The 23,321-nt window shown below is 49.8% G+C and overlaps 1 protein-coding gene across 18 annotated transcripts in view; it reads right to left on the bottom strand.

Moving 5' to 3' along the window:
- Nucleotides 1-3,949: 3,949 nt before the first annotated feature.
- The window catches only part of LOC139533918 (inactive histone-lysine N-methyltransferase 2E-like), a 32,815-nt gene continuing 13,443 nt past the window's right edge, over nt 3,950-23,321 (bottom strand). For 3 of the 18 annotated variants that reach the window (XM_071332407.1, XM_071332408.1, XM_071332409.1), the window contains exons 3-22: nt 20,123-20,237; nt 18,470-18,699; nt 18,099-18,253; nt 17,172-17,380; nt 16,700-16,939; nt 16,417-16,547; nt 15,979-16,096; nt 15,698-15,807; nt 13,764-14,031; nt 12,114-12,218; nt 10,405-10,476; nt 9,710-9,883; nt 9,218-9,550; nt 8,759-9,052; nt 8,308-8,476; nt 7,961-8,196; nt 7,264-7,872; nt 6,789-7,158; nt 6,629-6,705; nt 3,950-6,221 (exon numbers count right to left, since the gene is read on the bottom strand). In XM_071332407.1, coding sequence (XP_071188508.1) covers nt 5,178-6,221; nt 6,629-6,705; nt 6,789-7,158; nt 7,264-7,872; nt 7,961-8,196; nt 8,308-8,476; nt 8,759-9,052; nt 9,218-9,550; nt 9,710-9,883; nt 10,405-10,476; nt 12,114-12,218; nt 13,764-14,031; nt 15,698-15,807; nt 15,979-16,096; nt 16,417-16,547; nt 16,700-16,939; nt 17,172-17,380; nt 18,099-18,253; nt 18,470-18,699; nt 20,123-20,237 — 5,059 coding nt within the window. In that variant the 3' untranslated portion in view covers nt 3,950-5,177. Of the gene's footprint in view, nt 6,240-6,628; nt 6,706-6,788; nt 7,159-7,263; nt 7,873-7,960; nt 8,197-8,307; nt 8,477-8,758; nt 9,053-9,217; nt 9,551-9,709; nt 9,884-10,404; nt 10,477-12,113; nt 12,219-13,763; nt 14,032-15,697; nt 15,808-15,978; nt 16,097-16,416; nt 16,548-16,699; nt 16,940-17,171; nt 17,381-18,098; nt 18,254-18,469; nt 18,700-20,122; nt 20,238-21,816; nt 21,918-23,321 lie in introns of those variants that run through there. The other 15 variants (XM_071332423.1, XM_071332412.1, XM_071332414.1 and 12 more) reach the window with 15 other exon arrangements.

The raw sequence follows: 23,321 nt of genomic DNA, 5'->3' as shown, positions 1-23,321 counted from the left end.
CAATGCACTTCTCTTCCTGGAATAATTAACTATACACAACCCAAGAGCACTCACTTGCCCAACCCCTATAGCCCTATTCTGATTGGACCATTTAGTTTTGCATGGCCCAGTTCCCCCGGGTGGGTGGAGAATTCACTTAAGGACCAATGGAATATTCTAAAATATGCAATCTCCACTCAACCGGGGCACCGGGCCATGCAAAACGAACCGGGCCAGGCATTGAACACAGACTTCTCCTCAAGATAGAACAGCACACTCCGGTAAGACGAGGGGGGCGGTCTGTGCATATTTGTAAACAGCAGCTGCTGCACGAAATCTAAGGAAGTCTCTAGATTTTGCTCGCCTGAAGTAGAGTATCTTGTGATAAAATGCAGACCACACTATTTGCCTAGAGAGTTTTGAGCTATACTTTTCGTGGCTGTTTATTTACCACCACAGACGGATGCTGGCATTAAGACTGCACTCAGTCAGCTGTATAAGGAAATAAGCAAACAGGAATCCGCTCACCCAGAGGCGGCGCTCCTAGTGGCCGGAAACTTTAATGCAGGGAAACTTAAACCTAATTTCTATCAGCATGTTAAATGTGCAACCAGAGGGAAAAAAATTCTAGAGCACCTGTACTCCACACACAGAGACACGTACAAAGCTCTCCCTCGCCCTCCATTTGGTAAATCTGACCACAATTACATCCTCCTGATTCCTGCTTACAAGCAAAAATTAAAGCAGGAAGCACCAGTGACTAGATCGATAAAAAAGTGGTCAGATGAAGCAGATGCTAAGCTACAGGACTGTTTTGCAAGCACAGACTGGAATATGTTCCGGGATTCCTCCAATGGCATTGAGAAGTACACCACATCAGTCACTGGCTTTATCAATAAGTGCATTAAGGACTTTGTCCCCACAGTGACTATACGTACATACCCCAACCAGAAGCCATGGATTACAGGCAACATTCGCACTGAGTTAAAGGGTAGAGCTGCCGTTTTCAAGGTGCGGGACTCTAACCCGGAAGCTTACAAAAAATCCCGCTATGCCGTCTGACGAACCATCAAACAGGCAAAGCGTCAATACAGGGCTAAGATTGAGTCGTACTACACCGGCTCCGAGGCTCGTCTTATGTGGCAGGGCCTGCAAACTATTACAGACTACAAAGGGAAGCACAGCCGCAAGCTGCCCAGTGACACGAGCCTACCAGATGAGCTAAATCACGTCTATGCTCGCTTCGAGGCAAGCAACACTGAGGCGTGCATGAGAGCATCAGCTGTTCCGGACAACTGTGTGATCACGCTCTCCGTAGCCGACGTGAGTAAGACCTTTAAACAGGTCAACATCCACAAGGCTGCGGGGCCTGACGGATTACCAGGACGTGTGCTCCGGGCATGTGCTGACCAACTGGCAGGTGTCTTCACTGACATTTTCAACATGTCCCTGATTGAGTCTGTAATACCAACATGTTTCAAGCAGACCACCATAGTCACTGTGCCCAAGAACATGAAGGCAACCTGCCTACATGACTACAGACCCGTAGCACACACGGCTGTATACATGAAATGCTTTGAAAGGCTGGTCATGGCTCACATCAACACCATTATCCCATAAACCCTAGACCCACTCCAATTTGCATACCGCCCAAACAGATCCACAGATGAGGCACTCTCTATTGCACTCCACACTGCCCTTTCCCACCTGGACAAAAGGAACACCTATGTGAGAATGCTATTCATTGACTACAGCTCAGCGTTCAACACCATAGTGCCCTCAAAGCTCATCACTCAGCTAAGGATCCTGGGACTAAACACCTCCCTCTGCAACTGGATCCTGGACTTCCTGACGGGCCGCCCCCAGATGGTGAGGGTAGGTAGCAACACATCTGCCACGCTGATCCTCAATACTGGAGCCCCCCCGGGGTGTGTGCTCAGTCCCCTCCTGTACTCCGTTCATCCACGACTGCATGGCCAGGCACGACTCCAACACCATCATTAAGTTTGCAGACGACACAACAGTGGTAGGCCTGATCACCGACAACGATGAGACAGCCTATAGGGAGGAAGTCAGAGACCTGGCCGGGTGGTGCCAGAATAACAACCTATCCCTCAGTGTAACCAAGAATAAGGAGACGATTGTGGACTACAGGAAAAGGAGGACAGATCACCCCCATTCTCATCGACGGGGCTGTAGTGGAGCAGGTTGAGAGCTTCAAGTTTCTTGGTGTCCACATCACCAACAAACTAGAATGGCCCAAACACACCAAGACAGTCGTGAAGAGGGCACGGCAAAGCCTATTCCCCCTCAGGAAACCAAAAAGATTTGGCATGGGTCCTCAGATCCTCAAAATGTTATACAGCTGCAACATCGAGAGCATCCTGACTGTTGCATCACTGCCTGGTACGGCAATTGCTTGGCCTCCGACCGCAAGGCACTACAGAGGGTAGTGCGTACAGCCCAGTACATCACTAAGCTGAGTGCCATCCAGGACCTCTACACCATGCGGTGTCAGAGGAAGGCCCTAAAAATTGTCAAAGACCCCAGCCACAGAATGTTCTCTCTACTACCGCATGGCAAGAGGTACCGGAGTGCCAAGTCTAGGACAAAAAGGCTTCTCAACAGTTTTTACCCCCAAACCATAAGACTCCTGAACAGGTAATCAAATGTCTATTTGCATTGTGTGCCCCCCCCAACCCCTCTTTTACGCTGCTGCTATTCTGTTTATCATATATGCAGTCACTTTAACTATACATTCATGTACATACTACCTCAATTGGCCCGACCAACCAGTGCTCCCGCACATTGGCTAACCGGGCTATCTGCATTGTGTCCCGCTACTTCTACTCTCTGTTCTTCATATATGCATAGTCACTTTAACCATATCTATATGGTTATATATCTATGTACATACTACCTCAATCAGCCTGACTAACTGGTGCCTGTATATAGCCTCACTACTGTTATTTTTATTTCTTTACTTACCTATTGTTCACCTAATACCTTTTTACACTGTTGGTTAGAGCCTGTAAGTAAGCCTTTCACTGTAAGGTCTACACCTGTTGTATTAGGCGCATGTGACAAATAAACTTTGATTTGAAACACGTCTCTCTAGACCACATGTCCCTGAACTGTGGATTCTCTCCACTTGTGAACATGGGAGAAAGACACTCCAAAACCAGGAGTGGTGTGTTGTTGTGAAGCTCATTTGTGCCTGTTAGTCATGCATAACAGGGACAGGAGAGCACTTGTAACCATGAAGAGCCTGCTTAATCATTGATGTTCATCAAGACCGGAGTGTCTGCATTGATATGCACACAGCATCCCAGATCAAAGAGGAGGTGTGTCGCAACATCTGCTTACCAGTGATAAACTACCACTAACCAACATGCACCCCTGTCAGGAAGAGAGGCAGGCGCTCATTAGATGCAGTTAGTGTTGTTCTCCTGATGGAACTGTCTACAATCTGTTGTGATAAGATGGGAGGCAACCACTAAAGAAATATTCATTAATGGGCATATCTGTTGCTGGCATGATGGTACACATTCCTTAAACCTAAAAGGTAATCCACTCTGTAAAGGAATTCTCAGGGGACATGCTGAAGATGGTTCAGGTCTCTATGGTTCCATGATATGGTGAAGTTGTCCGACAGCATCCAACCACGACTTTTCACAGGAGTTTTATTAGGAGGCGACAGGCAGCTTGCTGGTGGCCTGTCAGGTAGGTTAGTGCTATCCGGGGTTCCTTGGGACATCCCTACCCTAAACTTAACCATACTCCTTACCTAACCCGTTCCGTGACCATTTTCAACGGTAACTTCAATGGAGTAGGGACGTCCCAAGGATCCCAGATAACAAGGACCACGACAGGTAAGAGGCATCCGTCAAACCATTTGAAAGTGATGCCAACATATCAGCCATCCTTCTCCCAGACAGACAGAACATACAGATAGACACAACACCACCAGTGGTATAAAACTGTCATTACAGTGATTTATTATAATGAACCATGAAAATAGCCAACCAGTGCAGTGTTTGAGTCTCTCTCCTCTGCACAAACATACACACACACACAAATAATAAAGACTACACTGAATAGTCCAGAGAGGAAGAACAAAAGAAAAAGTGCTACGGTCACAGAAACATTAATCTTTGCCAAGAAGAGCGCTCGTATTTACAACCATATTCCAAAATGGGATGGGAGCCAATTGTACAAGCATAGGAAAGAAAAGAAGCAAATATATACAACCTGTTTCCGGAGAAAGCTGGAGTAACCACCTATACATTAAATTACAATTTCTACAAATAACCATTGATATTCAAAAATAAACCGCTAACGTCCTACCTACGGGTGAGACCTCACTCTGGCTACCTCAGAAGACTACTGCACTCGTTTCACGCTATCACTCTTACTTTCTATCACTTCCCTTTCTCCCACTGACACACAGGAGACAGACACACACATACAGTCCATACACCTCCTCACACACACACACACACACACACACACACACACACACACACACACGAGTGCAGCCTCCTGGGGCATTGAAGCGGGCTCCCAGAACAGCATTTTCTGAATCACTGCAGCGGTGCACAGATATTTGTTACACAGAGGAATAAAAATAATAATAACTCTGTATTTTTTTATTTTTACAAAAAGCTTTCTGTTTGCTATAATGAGCCACTAGATAAAACAAATAAACGGTTTAGAAGAGCAGACAATAGACAAAGAGAAGAAGAAGTGAAAGGCGGACTAAATGACGAAGGGGGGTGGAGGCTGGAATGTACATTGATACAGAAAGTGCGGGACCGTACAATAGAAGTCCAAAACAGACAGAGACGGTCAGACGGATAGGCACTCTCTCCGCCACAGGAGGGAAATTCAAAAGAAAACGGAGGGAGGGACGTCGGAGAGAGAAAGAGTGGGATGAGCACCGGGGGAATCGTCCATCTTCATTTCAAACACAAAGTCTCTTAATAAGATTGTTTCACAGTCCTTGTTTTCAGTTTGTCCTTTAAAAAGCACCCCTTTATCCCACCTTCTCCTGTTTTTCCATTGGCCATGTGTTCAGGTACATGGAAAATATTTACAGCTTTTGTTGCTTGTTGTGTTCCGCGGTCTGTCGTCAAGCTCCTCTCAGAGTGAGTTCACAGGGGCTGGCGGGGCCAAGGGGGAGGCCTGCATGGAGGCGGTCAGTGCCACCCCGTGCCCAGGTACCCAGCGTTGTGAAAGGGGGCCCCATGTGTCCCGCTGGGCATCTGAGTGGCGGTGGGCACGGCCTGGGCCGGCTGAGTCTGCTGCTGGGGAGGGGGAGGAGGGGGGGGCAGTCCAGTCTGCTGGTGGGACGGGGGGTAGGTGGAGAGGGGCACTGAGGGGTTAGTGGTGCCGCCGGTGTGCATCAGCGAGGTTGGAAAGCCCCCCAAGTTCTGAAAGTGGTGAGGGGCCTGCACTTGCATGGGGACACCGGTCGAGGAGGCAGGAGGAGGGGGTGGGGGTGGAGGAAGAGGCAGGCCCTGGTTGAGTGACAGGAGGGTGCTGGGACTGGGCTGCTGCAGCTGGTGGGTCTGGCCCTGTGGGGGAGGGGGCGGAGGAGGAGGGAGGGAGGACTGGGGGGCTGTGGTCAGGAGGAGTTGGTGCTGCTGGACAGGAGGAGGCTGCAGGTTAACGTGCAGCAGGCCCGGGCCGGGCCCAGGATGTTGTGGTGGGGGAGGGGGGGGAGGAGGGGGAGTGGTAGAGCTCTGGTAGTGCAGGGCGTGGTGAGGAAGAGTCTGCAGGAGGGGCTGGCCTCCAGGGGGGAATGGGGACGTCACGGAAGGCTTGAACCCAGGGAAGGATCCCACGGCGGAGGCTGACTGGCTGGGGAAGTAGGCTGCTGAGGCTGGAGGTGCTGGTGGAGGAGGGGGAGGCGGAGCGGACTGTGGGCTGTACTGGGAGAAGGGGGGCGGCCCTGGTTGAGCCTGTGGCTGGGACTGAGGAGGAGCAAAGAGGAAGGCCCTCTGGCTGCGGTAAGGGGAGCCCTGAGCCTGGGGTTTGGGGGAGTGGAGAAGTGAGGGGGCAGGGTAGGGGGCAGCAGAGTGCAGCTTGGTGGGGGTCAGGGGGGCTGTCTTGGGTACGGCAGGCTTGCTGGGCTGCTGTGGGGCAGCCTGGGAGGGGGTCCGAGGCCGGCTGTCACTCTCCTCCTCCTTCACTGGGCGACTGCTAGGCTGGGACGGGCTGCTGGGGCCAGGAGAACACGGCTAGGGAGGAGAGAGAGACTGAGCGAGGGAACGGGTAAGTCATGAACAATAACAGCCTACATCAGGGGTAGGCAACTACATTCAGCCGTGGGAGGATCTTTGTTGGAACGAATGGTCGGGGGGCACACTGCAAACTGACTACAAAAAGAGATTGTATTTGAAAATAACAAATCATGTCATACCTTGATTACATTGAGACACCATCACGTCTTATTTTTTGTGGGAATACTTGAACAGATTTCCTGAATTTTACAGACCGAAAACTAAAATCAAAACTTTGATGGTTTTGGCTAATGGGCCGCCTGTTGCCGACCCCTGGCCTACACTATAGGCTGTGTGATGGCTGTGTTTGGCAGCAGCATGTACTTCACACTACTGTTGGAGCCAGAAAGCAGAATGTTTCTTACCGTGTGGGTTGGGGTCCTCTGCAGGCTAGGAGATGAACAATCTCTGACTGGGGCCTCACTGCCCTCGGTCTCTCCATCTGTAACAAGCACACATTATTACAATTAAACTATCATCAGTAAAGAAGTTATGTCCAAGTGGTGTGTGTGTGTGTGTGTGTACCTTTGTCTTTGCTGTGGTCACTAAGCGACAGGGCTCTGTGGTAGCCACGCTCTCTTGCCTGCTCCACCGAGGTGGACGAGGTCCACTGTCCCTCTCCCCCCTCTCTCTCCCCCTCGACAGGGGGCTCTGTGTCCTCACTGGGCTGGGGGGTATTTGGCTCGGGCGGGGTGGGGGCCACTGCAGCAGGGGCCACTGGAGCTTGGGCTGGAGCCAGGGCTGGAGCCAGGGGTGGAGGCTCTTGGGTGGTCTCCATGGGCAGAGGGAACATCTCCACCAGGGTAGGTGTTGTAGAGACAGGCGAGCCGCATTCCATTTTGGAGCCGCTGCGCCGCGCCTCACGCTGACGTTTCCTGTACTCCAGCAAAGACACCTGGGAAAACACATGACATCACACGAAAACAGACATACCTTAATCAGTCCAGGAACCTTAAAACAGCTTGAATGGGCAGGATGAATAGAGAATATAGCAACTCACCTTCTTCTTCTGTGGGGGATTCTGTCCTGACCCTCCCTCTCCGGTGCTGTCTCCACTCAGTGAACGAGAGAAGGCCAGGGTTCCCCCCTCCTCAGGGCAGGGGTAAAAGAGAGACCCTGCAGCCTCTGTGAAGGGTCCTGCTGCCAAGGGTACTGGTACAGTCACAACACCAGCCACAGCCACAGCCACCGCCTCAGGCCTGAAGGCCAAGATGGGCTCCAGGGTGTGTGAGGGGGTAAGGTCCCTCAGGTTAGAGTTGATGGGGGAGAAGGACAGACCCCCTGGCCCTGACAGACCCACTCTCTCTGGACTCTTCATCCAGGGGGGGAGGAGGGAGGAAGAGGCTGGATCTGTGGAGGAGGAGGGGGCCTCGCCTTTGCCCTCGGCCCCTGTCTCTGGCCCCTCCTCTCCCACACAGTCCTGGGACTCTGCGGTGGGGGGCTGGGGGCTCACGGGGGCGCTGGTCTTGGCGTCGTGGGGGGGCAACACGTCCAGACTGGGAGCCCTGACCGCTACACAGGGGGAGGAGAGCAGCGAAGGTGGTCGCTCAGCCTCTTGGGGGCTGGGTCTGCGACTGCCCTCTGGTGAGCTGTCCAGGGAAGACTCGCTCTGTGGACACAGGAACAGAGATATTAACACACCGCTCACTTCCCTCTATGAGTGTGTGTGTGTTTGTAGGTGAGAGTGTGTGTCTTACTTCCTGCGGGGCACTGAGTGCGTGTGTGGGGGTGCTAGGTAGAGGCTCGGGGCTCGGCTCCTCCGTACGGGTGACGCGGGGTGGCGTGGCCAGCAGTAGGGGTGTACCCGGCGTCTCTGATAGGTCGGTCCGGGTTGGCGTGGCGCAGGGAGAGCCGTAGGGGGTGGAGCTCTCTGACATGCAGGCGTCCAGCGGACACAGACCCAGGCGCCGCTTCTTCAGAGGAGTGGGCAACTCTGTATGACACACAGAGAGAGGAAGGGTTACTCACATGCAAAAAAACAGACACTTGCATACAAGACTTATGTTCCTTCTAAGTGATGAGAAATACATTCCTGATTCCTTACCAGAGTCCTCACCTGGCAAGGTGCAGCTGCCATTGTAGGGGAGGGGGCTGTCAGAGTCCCCGTTGATAGGGGGGCTGAGAGGGCCCTCGCTGGGCATGACCAGGGTGGGCCGGCCGCTGCTGGGTGGAGGGGTGGTGGTCTCCTCCTCTAGAGCCTGCTTCAGCCAGCGCTGTGGGGAGAAGACAGGGAGGGAGAGGACTTAGACATGTCAACCACAAATACAAATTACGTTCACTGATCTCCAAGGCAGCTACAGCTTAGAAAACCTAAGTCTCTGTTACTGACAATAATACTGTCCCTTTGCCGGTAACACTGTCAGTCTGTCCCTCTGCCGGTAACACTGTCAGTCTGTCCCTCTGCCGGTAACACTGTCAGTCTGTCTTTCTACCCTGCAGCTATACCTGACAGCCAACACTCTCTCCATTCCCCTGCGAGGTGGTGAACAACATACCTTCTTGCAGGAGCCTGAGGTGGGCGGCGTGTCGGGCAGCTCGCGGGAACGCCGGCGTCCGGTCGGCACCCCAGGGGTGGTGGGGCTGCGGTTGGCCAGGAAGGGCGAGGAAAAGCGGACGTAGTGTTTGGGCGTGCTGTAGACGTGCGGGCTGGGGCCCATGCCGGGCAGGGCGTTGAGCTGTGTGGCCAGCACCTCCGGGTCGCTGCTGATCCTCAGGGGCCTCTCCGGGGCCGGCTCTGGGGTCCGCAATGATCGCTCCTGCTTGTCGACGCACCACTCACTCACCAAGTGCTGTAGCGAGACAAAGAGAGAGAGAGAGCTTTAGTCAGAAGCACACTGTATTTGACTATAGTATTGAGTGACATTTCACTAGAAGGAATAGAACATTCCTATAAGTCTAAATAGAATAGTGACTAGTCGTGTTTAGGGGTGAGCACTGAGCCGTGGCTAGGGTACCTTTTTAGTTTTGGGGTACTTCTGCCCGGAGCGGTTTCTGTCAGGGGCCGGGGAGCCACTGTAAGGGGGGCTGGTGTCGGGGGCATGGGAGGAGAGGGCCTCTGGTTCGGGGTCCCTGGAGGCCTCTACGTCTGGGCCGTCATTGGCCAGGGGGTCCAGGAGTTCCCCGGGCGAGCCGGGAGGTATGTCAGAGCAGGTGCTGATGGTGCGCGCTCGCCGCCGCTGCTGCCCAATGTGGGTGCGGCTCCGCGAGAAGCTCTTCCTCTGCTTGCTGCCTCGCAGCTTGGCCGGCGTGGGCTTGAGACCCGGCTCCTCCTTCACCTCTAGCAGGGGCTGGGAGAGACAGGGTTGGGATAGAGTACAGTAGCATAGTTTGGATGGGTTTATAGTCACCTTCAGCTAACCCTTCAGATTATTGACAACATCCTCTTTTAATACTAACGACCTGGTGAGTGCAGGCATAAAGAACTTGTTGAGTCAACTATCACTTACCGTCATGATACCAGGAGACTGCATGTCGGCCTCGGGGGTGGCAGGGGGCTCCTCCTTGATGCCCCCCTCTGATTTGGTGCCGATCTTCTCCAGGGCCTGCTCCCGCCTCTTCTCCCTCTTCTCCATGCGGGCAAAGGCCTGCAGGATGGCCTCCATCTTCCTCTCTTCACGGGTCTGTAGAGGAGAGGACAGAGTGGTAAGCTTTAGTCCACGTGGCCTAGTCTCCTGGGCCTAGAGGGGGAGGGACACGTTATCGCAACACAGGACAGGCAAGAGGCAGTCTGGCTGGCTAGCTGGCAGAGAAAAAAAAAACAGCAGCGGCGCAGAATGACATAGAAAAAGGACCACCATTTCCCCTTCCAGTGGAGGAAAAAAAACTATGGAGATAGAACAAGTAAAAACCCTGTTGATGTGAGAGACCAAACTAACTGGAACTGGGAGGTGAGAACGTAACATTAGCCCTTACCAAACCATTCAGGGTGTGTGGTTTATAACACCATGGCTGCCTCCACCAGACTAGTTTTACCACCCCCAGTAGCAGAGACACACTGGGGTCTGCCACAGGGCCGGTGAGTGGAGAGAAGATGGAGGGGGGGGTTAGTATGTTTGTCAGTCAGTGGGGTCCCCTATGAGGTGGAGGGGCAGGCAGGCAGGCGGGTATGTTTTGGGGGTGGGGGTTGGTGGGTCAAGTTTACCTCCGGTTTACTCAGTCCCAGACAGCTGGAGGCCCCCACGCCTTGCAGATGGGACTCCTCCGCTGGGCTGGCCTGAATGGTTTACAGAGAGACAGCCTGGTTTAGAAGACAAGAGGCCCGGCCCCCCCCAATAACACACATAGAACATACACACACCACCACGGTTCCCCACTCTAGGGGCTTCAGTGTGTCGCCGACCCTCAGGGATCCTGAGACAGGTGGGGGTGTGGAGAGGTGACCTGGCCACTACAAGGTTATGAAGGAGGGGAGAGAAGAGGGGGGCAGATAGGCATAAGGCAGCCATTCTCCCTGTAGACACATGTCCAGTCAGGGCTTCTTCACCATGTCTGCTTACACCAGCATATCCAGTAGGAAGACTTTATTTGGGCTGAATGAATGAACAGTGATTTCAACACAACCCACCACCACTGGAACTCAGCCACATGTTCACCACCTCACCACAGTGTCATTAACCACATACTGAACCCACGACACATGGAAAGAAAACGAAGACAATAGCAACCAACCCAATCACCAACTTTCACCAAGGTTGATGACAAGCAACTACATACCATCTGCACCACCCAAAACCGGACCTTAGTGCAACCAACATATTAACTGTGTGTTCCATGCCGTGCCTGTATCCCTGGCACCAAACCGGATCTTTAACATGAGTGTGGGAGACAATACATGCCTAACACACACAGACACACAGTGTTAAGAGCCCATGCGGACAGGGCATTGTTGTGGATGCGTGGTTGGGGTTGAACACCATAAATACACCAGAGGGTGACTGTTACGTCAGAGGACGACAGTGAATCCAGAAGCTCTTTCTTCCACAGTAGAGGGGGGTACCTCCTCCTGGACCAGCTTGCAGATTCCCTTGGAGGGAGACAGGCTATTGGATGTCCCAGAGTCAATAAGGCCCTGGCATCAGAGAAGCCCCCCCCCCCACCTTCTCTCTCGCTCAGGGATAATTTAGCAGAGCCAGTGCCAGTCCATTGGCCAGAACGATGAGTCAGCGCTTTACACCTTGGGCCTCGTCGTGTGAAAAGGAGCTGACGGCAGGGTAATTTCCAGAGTGTGTGTGTGTATATATATATGAAAAGAGGGAGAGCGTGCCCACGTGTGTGTGAGCCCATCTCTCTGGGTCACCAGAGCTCTTTAGCAGGGGAGAGGAGAGTAATTGGCCATTTCAAAACAGTTGGCCAATTCTGTACTTGAGGGTCATAATCAGACACACAGGGAGAGTTCCAGTACTTACGTGTGATGAGGCTAGGGCTCTTGTTTACTAAGCTAATGAGAGGGGAGGAGGGGGTAGGGGGGCCTGTGGCTCTGGAGGGCCCAGAATGGTGCAATGTGTGATTGTTTAGCAAATTAACTCTTAAATGAGGAAAATAACCCATGTATAATGATGACCAAAACACAGAGCCTCAGTGTTTGAGGGCTCTGCCAGAGGAAGTGAGTGAGCGACAGAGAGCAGGGGGGACCCCGCAGGCTAGGCTACACAGCAACAGGATGAGGCAGAGACAGCAGCAGAAGCAGGGAGGTGGGGGGGGGGGGGGTTGTTGGGGAAACCACCACCACATAAACAGTGACCCATACCAGCAAGGATGAGCTTTTTCCTATGGGTGGGTGGGGGGTGGGGGTGGGGGGGTTATGGGCTGCACACAGCAGGGCGCGCTGCAGCCCTGGCTCACGGAACTTACCATCTTCCTCTTTCTCTCTGCAATGGTCTCCTCTGACTCCATCTCTACTTCACTGCTAACGGAGTTATCAGGCTGGTCTTCTACACCCTCTAACTCTGTAGGATCCTGTTAGAGGGGGAGAGGTGCTTTATCATGGCACTGACCAACCACAGGCAGTCTGGCTACAGACTAGAGGGTCTAGAGCAGTGAGGTGGTAGGTGGGGAGGGGAGAGAGAGGGGATAGTCTGGGGGAGAGTGACATTTGGGGGCACTGACTGGGGACGTGGTGGGTTTGTCTGTGCACAAACTTGCTCAGAGCTTGTATTCGGTCCTAGGCAGTCAGAATAACAGCGAAACGCAATCGTACCCCATTTCAAAGAAGAGCGAGAGACCAGGCTCACTTCTGTAGTGCCTTGTGATACATTGTTTTGAGCCCACTCCCAACAACTACCCTGTAACCAACAACTACCCTGTCATATGTCAAGTTGTGGCTCTTGTGGTCACACAAAGGTCTGTTTGCTCAAAATGACAGATGTGGACAGCTTCCAAATTCAGCGTGTTAATTTCATGGTTTGTGCGTGTTGTTCCGATAGAGATGCCTCGCACTTCATCTCGGACGTCAGACCCTCTCCTCTCTTCACCGTTCCTCATTCTAGACCAAGCCTGGGCAACTCCAGTCCTCGGGGGCTTGATTGGTGTCACACTATTCCCCCATCCCTAGAAAACACACCTGATTTAAACTAATTGCATTCTAAACTGAATGCAATTAGTTTGATTAGTTTATTATTGGAGTCAGGTGTGTTAGCTGGGGAAAGTGTGACACCAATCAGGCCTGGAGTTTCCCAGGCCTGTTGTAGACCATACATCAGTCTAACCAGTCTCCATAAACCATGCGTCTGTGTGCTTCCCTCAGATCAGTCCTTAAAAAGCAACAGAAGCAACATGCTGTTGCAAAAAGCAACAGAAGCAACATGCTTGCCAATAAGACCTATGTCCTGGGTCGGGGTTATTAGACAACGCAACAAAATGTTTTGCAATGGAATAGGAAAACAGAAATTTCTTACTGGACAGTTTCAGATTGTACCTCTCAGTTTCACTGAGCGTTTTCTTCCGTTTAGTAACTACTGAATACAAGGTTGGGGACCACCCCAGAGACAGAGGGCTTTCTCTCTGTGTGTAACACTGAGTAGAGGGATGCCTAGTGGTGCGTTCAGGAGCTCCTGCAGCAGAGAGGACACAGCATGATAGCATGTCTCATCTGCCACTAGAGGGCTAGATACCAGACAGCTCTGAGTAGCGATACACGGCATGGTGAGAGAGATGGCTGGGTGCAGGAGTGGGCTTTAGGCCAGGGAGAGGGGGAACCAAGATGGATGATAGAGGAATACAAGTAGTCTACTAATGGATAACACAAATAAAACAGAAATGCCACAAATATAACAGAAACATTTAAAAATGGCTACACGCATGGACATTGGACGCTAACTAAATGGAAAACAAGATAAATATGATAACACAAAGGTCTTTAAGGGGAAAGCCAACTTATAGGCTCCTTTGGGGCAATCTTGAACAGAGAGAGTGATGGGGACCAGGGGGGAGCGTGTGTGATGGGGACAGGGTGTGTGATGGAGACATGGATTGAGGTGAGTTGTGTTGCCAGGGAAATCTTACCTGGTTGTTGGAGATGGAGAGGCGGAGGGGTGATAGCTTCCTCTGCTTGCCGTCGGCCCCCAGGCCCTTGGCCCTGCCGTCACAGTCCAGGGTCATGTTCTGATTCTGGCCCAGGTCCAGGTGGTCCCCTCGCTGCATCATGGGCTCCTTGTCCTTGCGGCCCCGCCGGCGGCTGCTGGCCTCCAGGTTCTCTGTGGGCTCCAGGTTGTACTTCAGCACCGGGCACTCTGGGTTCCCTCTCACACATGCACAATCCACCTTGTATTTACTACAGAGAGGGGAGAGAGAGAGAGAAAGAGAGAGGGGGGAAGAAGCGAGGAAGAAGAAAAAAGGTAGAAAGATAACATGGTTGAGGTTGACCAATCTTGTCTTGTTGTGTGTATATATATATATATATCACACTGCTCGCAACGAGCCAGTCGGCCCAAACTGCTGCATATATATATATATATATATATATATATATATATATATATATATAAATATATAAATAAAAATCGGCCGATTTTTATGTATATATATGTAATGACAACTACAACAACACTGAATGAACACCTATTTTAACTTAATATAATACATAAATAAAATCAATTTAAAATCAAATAAATAATGAGACATGTACAATTTGGTTCAAATAATGCAAAAACACAGTGTTGAAGAAGGCAAAAGTGCAATATGTACCATGTAAAAAAGCTAATGTTTAAGTTCCTTGCTGAGAACATATGAAAGCTGGTGGTTCCTTTTAACATGAGTCTTAAATATTCCCAGTTAAAAAGTTTTAGGTTGTAGTTATAGGACTATTTAGCTCTATACCATTTGTATTTCATATACCTTTGACTATTGGATGTTCTTATAGGCACTATAGTATTGCCAGCCTAATCTCGGGAGTTGATAGGCTTGAAGTCATAAACAGCGCTGTGCCCCAAGCATTGCTAGGAGATGCAGGCATACGCAGGAAAGTGCTGTTTGAATGAATGCTTACGAGCCTGCTGCTGCCTACCACCGCTCAGACAGACTGCTCTATCAAACATCAAATCATAGACTTAATTATAATATAATAAACACAGAGAAATACGAGCCTTAGGTCATTAATATGGTCTAATCCGGAAACTACCATTTCGAAAACAAAACGTTTATTCTTTCAGTGAAATACGGAACCATTACGTATTTTATTGAACGGGTGGCAACCCTAAGTCTAAATATTGCTGTTACATTGCACAACCTTCAATGTTATGTAATAATTATGTACAATTCTGGAAAATTAATTACGGTCTTTGTTAGGAAGAAGTGGTCTTCACACAGCTCGCAGCGAGCCAGACGGCCCAAACTGCTGCATATACCCTGACTCCGCTTACACTGAACGCAAGAGAAGTGACACAATTTTCCTAGTAAATATTGCCTGCTAACATGAATTTCTTTTAACTAAATATGCAGGTTAAAAAAGATATACTTGTGTATTGATTTTAAGAAAGGCATTGATGTTTATGGTTAGGTACATTGGTGCTACAATTTTACTTTTTTTTCCGCAAATGTGCTTTTGTTAAATCATCCCCCGTTTGGCGAAGTTGAAGGTTGTGATCCGATGATAAATTAACAGGCACCGCATTGATTATATGCAACGCAGGACAAGCTAGTTAAACTAGTAATATCATCAACCATGTGTAGTTAACTACTGATTATGTTAAGATTGATTGTTTTTATAAGATACGTTTAATGCTAGCTAGCAACTTACCTCGCCTGCCTTGCAGTCTCCTCGTGGATTGCAATGTAATTGGCCATAATCGGCATCCAAAAATGCTGATTACCGATTGTTATTGAAAACTTAAAAATCGGCCCTAATTAAAATCAGCCATGCCGATTAAATCGGTCAACCTCTAATATATATGTGTGTGTGTGTATGTGCGGTACTAGGTGATCAATTCCACCCTGCTTACCAGCAGCCATAGTCATAGTCGAAGCCTATGGTGATCTCGGTGCCTTTGCTGATGGACCTCAAAGAGTAAATGTACAAATGGAGCATACCATCCTCAATGACATGACGCACCTGTGAGAGACACGACACAGAGAGAGAAGAGAGAGGTGGAGAAAAGGGGAGAGAGAGAGGCACCCATTGAAACTCATGAGGTGACATTAAGTTGAAGTTAGTGGCTCTGGGGGGTGTGGTCAGGGTTTAGAGCCGTAGGTTTTGTATCGTGGTCTGCGATTGGCCACTCACCTCAGAGTTGGGGGTGCAGGAGCGTCGGATGAAGCGGGCCTCGTTGCCAAAGCTGCGGGCGTCCACACACATCTCCAGCCCGTCAAACTTTGAGTAGAACAACACAAAGGGGTACGGCCTGGGGGGGAAAGAAAGAAAGACAGAAAAATAAAGAAAGATGAATGAAATGCAGTGCTGGGCAGACAGACATAGTAACAGATTGGGGATGTCCATATGGTGACCAGGGGAAGATAGCCAGGAGCGCAACAGGAGCTGAAAAAGAACGTGAGGGACTCCACTGCCAAGGAAGAACCACAACAAACACACACCTTCTATTGATCTCTCACACTACCTCTCAAATGTCTCAGACATACAACTATGGAAAGGAGTAGAATTCCACTTTTAAATTTGAGCTGAGGATTCTACTTGAGCTCAGGTTTCCACAGGACGGGACCTCACCTCTTGAAGAAGCATCCGTTGGCCTCAAACTGCTGTCGCAGCATGAACTTGCCCCTGTACTCTATGATGAGGGACTCTGGAGCCAAGTCCCTCACTGCCTTCAGGATCTTCTTGTTCTTCTGAACCTGGCTCTGGAGAGGGGAGGGACAACAGGACATGAGGAAAGAGGCTGGCTGACACTGATATTTGCAGAGGTAATGTGTGTGTACAAACTGCGTGCATGCTGCCTGCTTAGGCAATTTGAGGACACATGTTTGTAAATCACTGTGTCGGTTCCAGCTACCTCCACGGGCGGTTTGAAGGTGGCTGTGTGTGTGTTGTAGGCCAGGGTCTTGCCGTCGCCGGCCTCCTTGACGCGGAGCAGGATCTGGACGTCCTCGCTGTACTGGTTGCTGCCGGCATCCTCGTAGGCCTCCATCCAAGCCTTCATCTTGTTCTCCCACAGAGACGGGTGCTCCCCGGGCTCCATTTCTGGAGCTCCACCCTTCACTCTGGAGGACTTCCTGGAGCCCTCACGGAACGCCTGTTAGACAACACACTCCAGTAAGCAGACAGCATAAAACAACAAGGTTTACCACCCGTTTAAGAGACGTTACAGAGTGCATAACAAATTGACAGATTTCTGCTCAAATAAACATGCCAACTCATTTTGGGGTGAGTTGCTCCAAATACATGTAAACCTCAGAGGTACAGTTGGAGTCAAGATAAGAAACTATTGAGTGTCAATAGGATTGAATGGGAGTTTGAACACAGACCTTCTTGGCTCGGGCCGAGGTGGCGACAGGCTCCTTGTCTCCGCTCCTCTTGCGTTTCTTGTCGGCCTGCTTGTTGCACGCCAGGCGGCCGGTGGTGAGTGTGATGCTGGTGGGCGTGTGCTGGAAGGCCGTGTACAACTCTAGTGGCACCTCGTCCCCACTCTCTGTGGCACTGGTGTCCCCGTCTGCAGAGATACATACCGGTATGCCTTAATAAAGCATTGGTAATAAAGGTTTATTTGCGCATCTTGTACAGCAGGGTCCAACCAAAGCAAAGTTTTCCTGGTTCTAACTTATTTAGACAAACTATTTCTGAAAGGTAAAAACAAGATTTTCCATAGCAGTCTGCCATTCTAAATGTCTGCATTGTTGTATTACTCGATGTGACCAGCAGGTGTCAGCGTGCAGCTGAATCAGAGATGTGGTCCTGGGGCCCCCTGGGTGCACATTTTGGTTCTTGCTCTAGCACTACACAGCTGATTCAAATAACCAACTCAGCATCAAGCTCTGATGATTTGAATCAGCTGTGTAGTGCTAGGGTAAAAAACATGTACAAATTACCTTGACTAACCTGTACCCCTGCACATTGACACGGCACCCCCTGTATATAGCCTCGTTATTGTTCTTTTGTGTTACATTTTTTACTTTATTTAGTAAATATTTTCTTAACTCTTTCTTGAACTGCAGTGTTGGTTAAAGGCTTGTAAGTAAGCATTTCACATTAAGGTCGACACCTGTTGTATTCGGCGCATGTGACAAATAAAATGTGATTTGATTTGTGGCCTGGGTCTCTCCAGACCCACAGGAGGAAGAGGCTGCAATAGTGAGCAGAGCAGCCTGACATGCACAGCCTTTATCACACTGCCATCTGATCTGAGAGCTGTTTACTGCAGCGCACTGGGAGGGACTGGAAAAGGTATATCTCACCATCTCTCCACTCACCGGACATGTTCTCCCTCTTGCGGGTCTGCAGCACGATGGCACGGTCTCTGTCCAGGATGCGCGGCTGGCAGCGCTCACACAGGTACGTCTCAGGAATGTGCTGCCTGTCGATCCCCATGCAGTCTATGTGCTGCCACACACTGAGAGAGAAGAGAGAGGAGAGGGCAGAGAGTCAGTAACAGCAGCCATTCACAATGCAACAGGGGATCTAGACAGGGGTCACTAATCCCAAAGAAAAGTTGAGATGAGACATGGACACCGTTTGAAGGCTAGAATGTTCATAAATCACTGCTAGGACAGTATGGACTCTGGTCCACTGTGACCTGATAAAGAAGAGGGTCTATCCCAGATCCTACCTGCACTTGTCGCAGCAGATCATGTAGCCGTCGTCGTGGGTGAAGCCACAGATGCAGCGGGTGATGTCGGCCCCGTAGCTGCCATCCTCCGAGGTGCTGAGTGTGGTGCCCCTGGAAGCCTCGTCCTGCAGGCCCCCCGGCACAAACAGCCCCTCGCCCGGCCGGATCAGCATGGAGGGGGGAGGGGAGGCCGGGGGAGTGGGCGGGGGGCGCGCCCCATAGTTGTGGTCCTGGGGAGCAGTACATAAAAGATGTTGAAGGTGACACATACAACCCACAAAAATAAGAGTTGCACACTATATATAAACTCCCAGTAAATCACCAACTTTTCGGCATCACTGTGACTTCTTCAGGTTGACACATACAACAATAGCATGTCAAACATTGAAATTCTAATTCAATAACTGCAAACGGCCACTTATTTCTTATATGAATTGTTCAATTGTCTTGAATTGGAATTTCCTTTTCGTTATTCACTAAGCTAAGACTGTATTGTGATTGACCCTAACCCATATCCACAGTCTCCTCCCCCAGGTGAGTGAACTAGCCTGCATGGAGTATTACAGTGTACGGTAGTGTCAGTGTCCTGTATTACAGTGTACGGTAGTGTCAGTGTCCTGTATTACAGTGTACGGTAGTGTCAGTGTCCTGTATTACAGTGTACGGTAGTGTCAGTGTCCTGTATTACAGTGTACGGTAGTGCCAGTGTCCTGTATTACAGTGTACGGTAGTGCCAGTGTCCTGTATTACAGTGTACGGTAGTGCCAGTGTCCTGTATTACAGTGTACGGTAGTGCCAGTGTCCTGTATTACAGTGTACGGTAGTGCCAGTGTCCTGTATTACAGTGTACGGTAGTGCCAGTGTCCTGTATTACAGAGTACGGTAGTGTCAGTGTCCTGTATTACAGAGTACGGTAGTGTCAGTGTCCTGTATTACAGAGTACGGTAGTGTCAGTGTCCTGTATTACAGTGTACGGTAGTGTCAGTGTCCTGTATTATAGTGTACGGTAGTGTCAGTATCCTGTATTATAGTGTACGGTAGTGTCAGTGAACTGTATTATAGAGTACGGTAGTGTCAGTGTCCTGTATTACAGAGTACGGTAGTGTCAGTGTCCTGTATTATAGAGTACGGTAGTGTCAGTGTCCTGTATTATAGAGTACGGTAGTGTCAGTGTCCTGTATTATAGAGTACGGTAGTGTCAGTGTCCTGTATTATAGAGTACGGTAGTGTCAGTGTCCTGTATTATAGTGTATGGTATTATATTATACTGTAGTGTACAGTATTATAGTGTACGGTAGTGTCAGTGTACAGTATTATACTGTACGGTAGTGTCAGTGAACAGTAGTGTCAATGTACAGTATTATAGAGTACGGTAGTGTCAATGTACAGTATTACTGTACGGTAGTGTCAGTGTACAGTATTACGCTGTACGGTAGTGTCAGTGTACTGTATGGTATTGTACGGTAGTGTACTGTATGGTATTGTATTATAGTGTACTGTATGGTATTGTATTATAGTGTACTGTGGTGTACGGTAGTGTCAGTGTACTGTATTAGTGTACTGTAGTGTCAGTGTACGGTAGTGTCAGTGTCCTGTATTACAGTGCATTATAGTGGTGTACTGCAGTGTAGTGTTGAAGTGGAGTGTACTCACGGCGTAGGGCAGCCCAATGTAACTGTGGGAGTGGTGAGAGCTAATGCTGTAGATCTGGTGCGGGTAGCTGGACTTCTCCACCACAACAGGGCTGGCCTCTACCGATTCTGGTCTGCTGGACAGAGAGAGAGAAACAGTTAGGAGGGGGATCCCATTCACAACGTAACAGAGAAAAGAGATCAGTGTGTTGTAAATACAAGAGGTGCAGAAACAGTAAGGGGGATTCCATTTACAACAGTAAGAGAGAGAAAGCAGAGACAGAAAAAAATGAAAGCTAGACATGAGAGGGAGAGAAACAGGAGGGAGATGAGTGTAGCGTTAAAGGACAGGTAGAGTGAGAAAAAGGGTAGAATAGGAGAGAGAGCAGAGAGAACCTCCTCATAAGCAGTGAGTGTATTGTTGTGCTTCATTGATTCTCCTCTTCCACTGGCTTAATGAGGAGTGTTTATTTGGGAGGGCTTTAGGGGAGCTGACAGTGGTAGTGACAGAGTGGAAGTGGCATGTGTTTGTGGCCTGCCCCCTTCATACCACCTCAGCTAACTGGAAAGAACTGATAGCAGGGCTAATAACTAAATGGGGGCCTAATCTCTCCACAATATTTAAAACCGAGTCCCATTTCTGGAGGACACACACTACTGGAGGCTAACACACAACATTGACACAATAACAGGCATTCACTTCCGTGAGCTCATTTATCAAACCGGTAAATCCACTTTTATTCTATGACATTGCAGTGGCACAGAGAAAGCCTGTTGAACATGGGAGTATGGTTAAATAGGCTACTTCTCACTGGCATTGAAGGAGGGGCGAGGGGTTCAAAAACAAGGGAAGTGGAATTGGCAAATTGACAAGAGAGGAGATGAAGGAGGGAAGGAGAGATGGGAGGAGTGGCACTGTCAGGAGAGAAGAAAAGAAAGACCAGTGACAGCCCAGGCAGTTGAGACTCCAGGTTGATGTCATGACAAATCAGAAGGCTAGCTGATGTTCCAACAACTAATACTGCAACTCCTACATACAAACAGCCTGTTGGTCAGTCATGAGGAAGAAACTCCAAATCCTCCCCTTCTCATGCAGGATAGTCCAGACAACTGCCTCAAGGTCAAAGAGAGGGAGAGTGAAGGAGAGGATAGAGAATAGAGATGCCCTCAGGTGTATCCAAGGCTGGCTTTGCACATTCACACACATTTCAGAAGCAAAATGAAACCTTGACAAGAGGCCAACTGCCCTGCCAAGAAGTTTGGCTAACAATGCAGAGTACAAGAGAAAAGCCCACTAAACAAACTGGACAGCTTCAAAAGGTACCGTGTTACAAAATGTATGTGTGGTCTGATGGTGTAGTAGAATCCCTGAGGGGATGCTATGGCTATATGGCTCAAACAGGCTATGTAGCATATTTGGACATCGAGTACAAGGAACAGTTGACACACAAACCCTGAATAATAAAAGAGAAAATGTGAAACCACACACACAAACACACAATGCCCCGCAGAAACACTTCCAGACTGTAACTGGAATACATGACAAGCCAGTAGCAGCACAGTAGCGTAGCAAAACTAGGCTACTCAAACGAATGGACGTGCCACGTGTCAGCATGTTAAAGTACAAACACACACACACCTCTCCAATACTCCAACCCTCCCTCTCCTTCTCTTTAGACACCCCGTCCCTCCTAGGGTAAAGCAGCAGTACAGTACCTGGTGGAGTCAGTCTTCCCCCCCTAGTCTCCCCGCGTGCTGCACACTGTGACCTCTCAATGCTCGCTGTACAGCACTTCCTTAAATATGGTATTGGCGCTCAAGCACCCTGAGCTTTGTGTCAAACTGAAAACATAAGTGTATGTAAAAAGGTCTAGGGGCGGGCCCCGGGGAAGGTGTGTGTACATAACTCGCTGAAACACACACACACACACACAGTTCACTACCCTCCCCAGGGCAGAGAAGTAACCCAACCCAAATCCAAAGAAACATTCAAGTAGGCTACTGAAAACAGTGTGAATGATTTACTAGAGTCAAATCTATACTTCATAATCAGGGATTTGCAGGGATGCAGCATGCATCATTTAGTGGTGAGAGAACGTTCTCATTCATGTATTAAAATTAAATCCGTGATCGTATGATGAGTCATTAAAATGGGCTTTATTGTGCTTTCCTGGGATAGTCCCTCTGGTGAGAGAGGGGGATGATAGAAAAAGGAGAAGAGAACAGACAAATGATGAGTGAGTTTGTTTGACGGATGGTGAGGGGCCATGTTTGGTCTCAGTGCGAGTGGCCAAAGGGACTGAGACTGACTGCATTAATCATATCTGTCTCATAGGAAGTCGGGGACGAAGGCACAGAGACACAGTAGATGATGCTATAGTCAATCACACACACATGTCTAGGGGGAAGCTATGAGATGTGAGACACCGGGAGACTCAGAGAGCAGAGACAGCAGAGAGAGACAACAGAGATGGAACGGAGGTTTCAATTAAACAGACAGCTAGGCATGTGCTAATCATAGCTCACAGCTCAAGAGAGAGCTTAATATGGAGCAAGAGATCACACACACAGAGAGAGAGCACTTCTGCACAGCCAGAGGCAACGCCTTCACACCAAAGTGTTTCCACTCACTGCCATGGCGACGCACTGTAGCCGTCAGCGAGTGCACGCACACTGTGCCCCGTGTGTCGCTGGGTAGCTAGAATAACACACACGGCAGCCGCGCGCAGCAAGTCACGACACACACAGTCTGCAGCCACAGCGCATCCCCCTGCTCGTCACAACGCTGCATCTTTCAGAGGGAGGTGGAGAGGCAGTGACTGCTCCTCTGGGAGTAGTACTGCTGTTCCTAGGGTTAGCAAGTTAGCACACTAATGCTAACCTCAGCCCTGTGTTGAGAACACGAGGGCCTCGAAGAGCAACAAGGATCCAAGACTTGTTTTATCAGTAGGGTGGAAGGAAGAGGGCTAGATGAGAACTACCCTGGTCTGTGGGCATGCTGGCGGTAGGTAGTCTTGTGTGTGAGTGTGTTTTACAGACAGCCAGCTATACTCTGTGTTCCCTCACATTGGAGGCCCAATTCAAGCTTGCATCAGGCAGGGAGTAGGCCGCCATAGGGTGGAGAGAGGATAGAGAGAGAGGGCTTAAAACCCACAACTACGAACAGAAGGGCCCTGGGCTGAGACACGGCCCTGTAAAAAGCTGACTGGAAGGGGGGAGGA

Source organism: Salvelinus alpinus, chromosome 11 (assembly GCF_045679555.1).
Source record: "Salvelinus alpinus chromosome 11, SLU_Salpinus.1, whole genome shotgun sequence".
In the NCBI taxonomy this organism is placed as follows: domain Eukaryota; kingdom Metazoa; phylum Chordata; class Actinopteri; order Salmoniformes; family Salmonidae; genus Salvelinus; species Salvelinus alpinus.
Note: the sequence above shows the minus strand (reverse complement) of the source record. Positions and strands in the feature narration are given on the sequence as shown.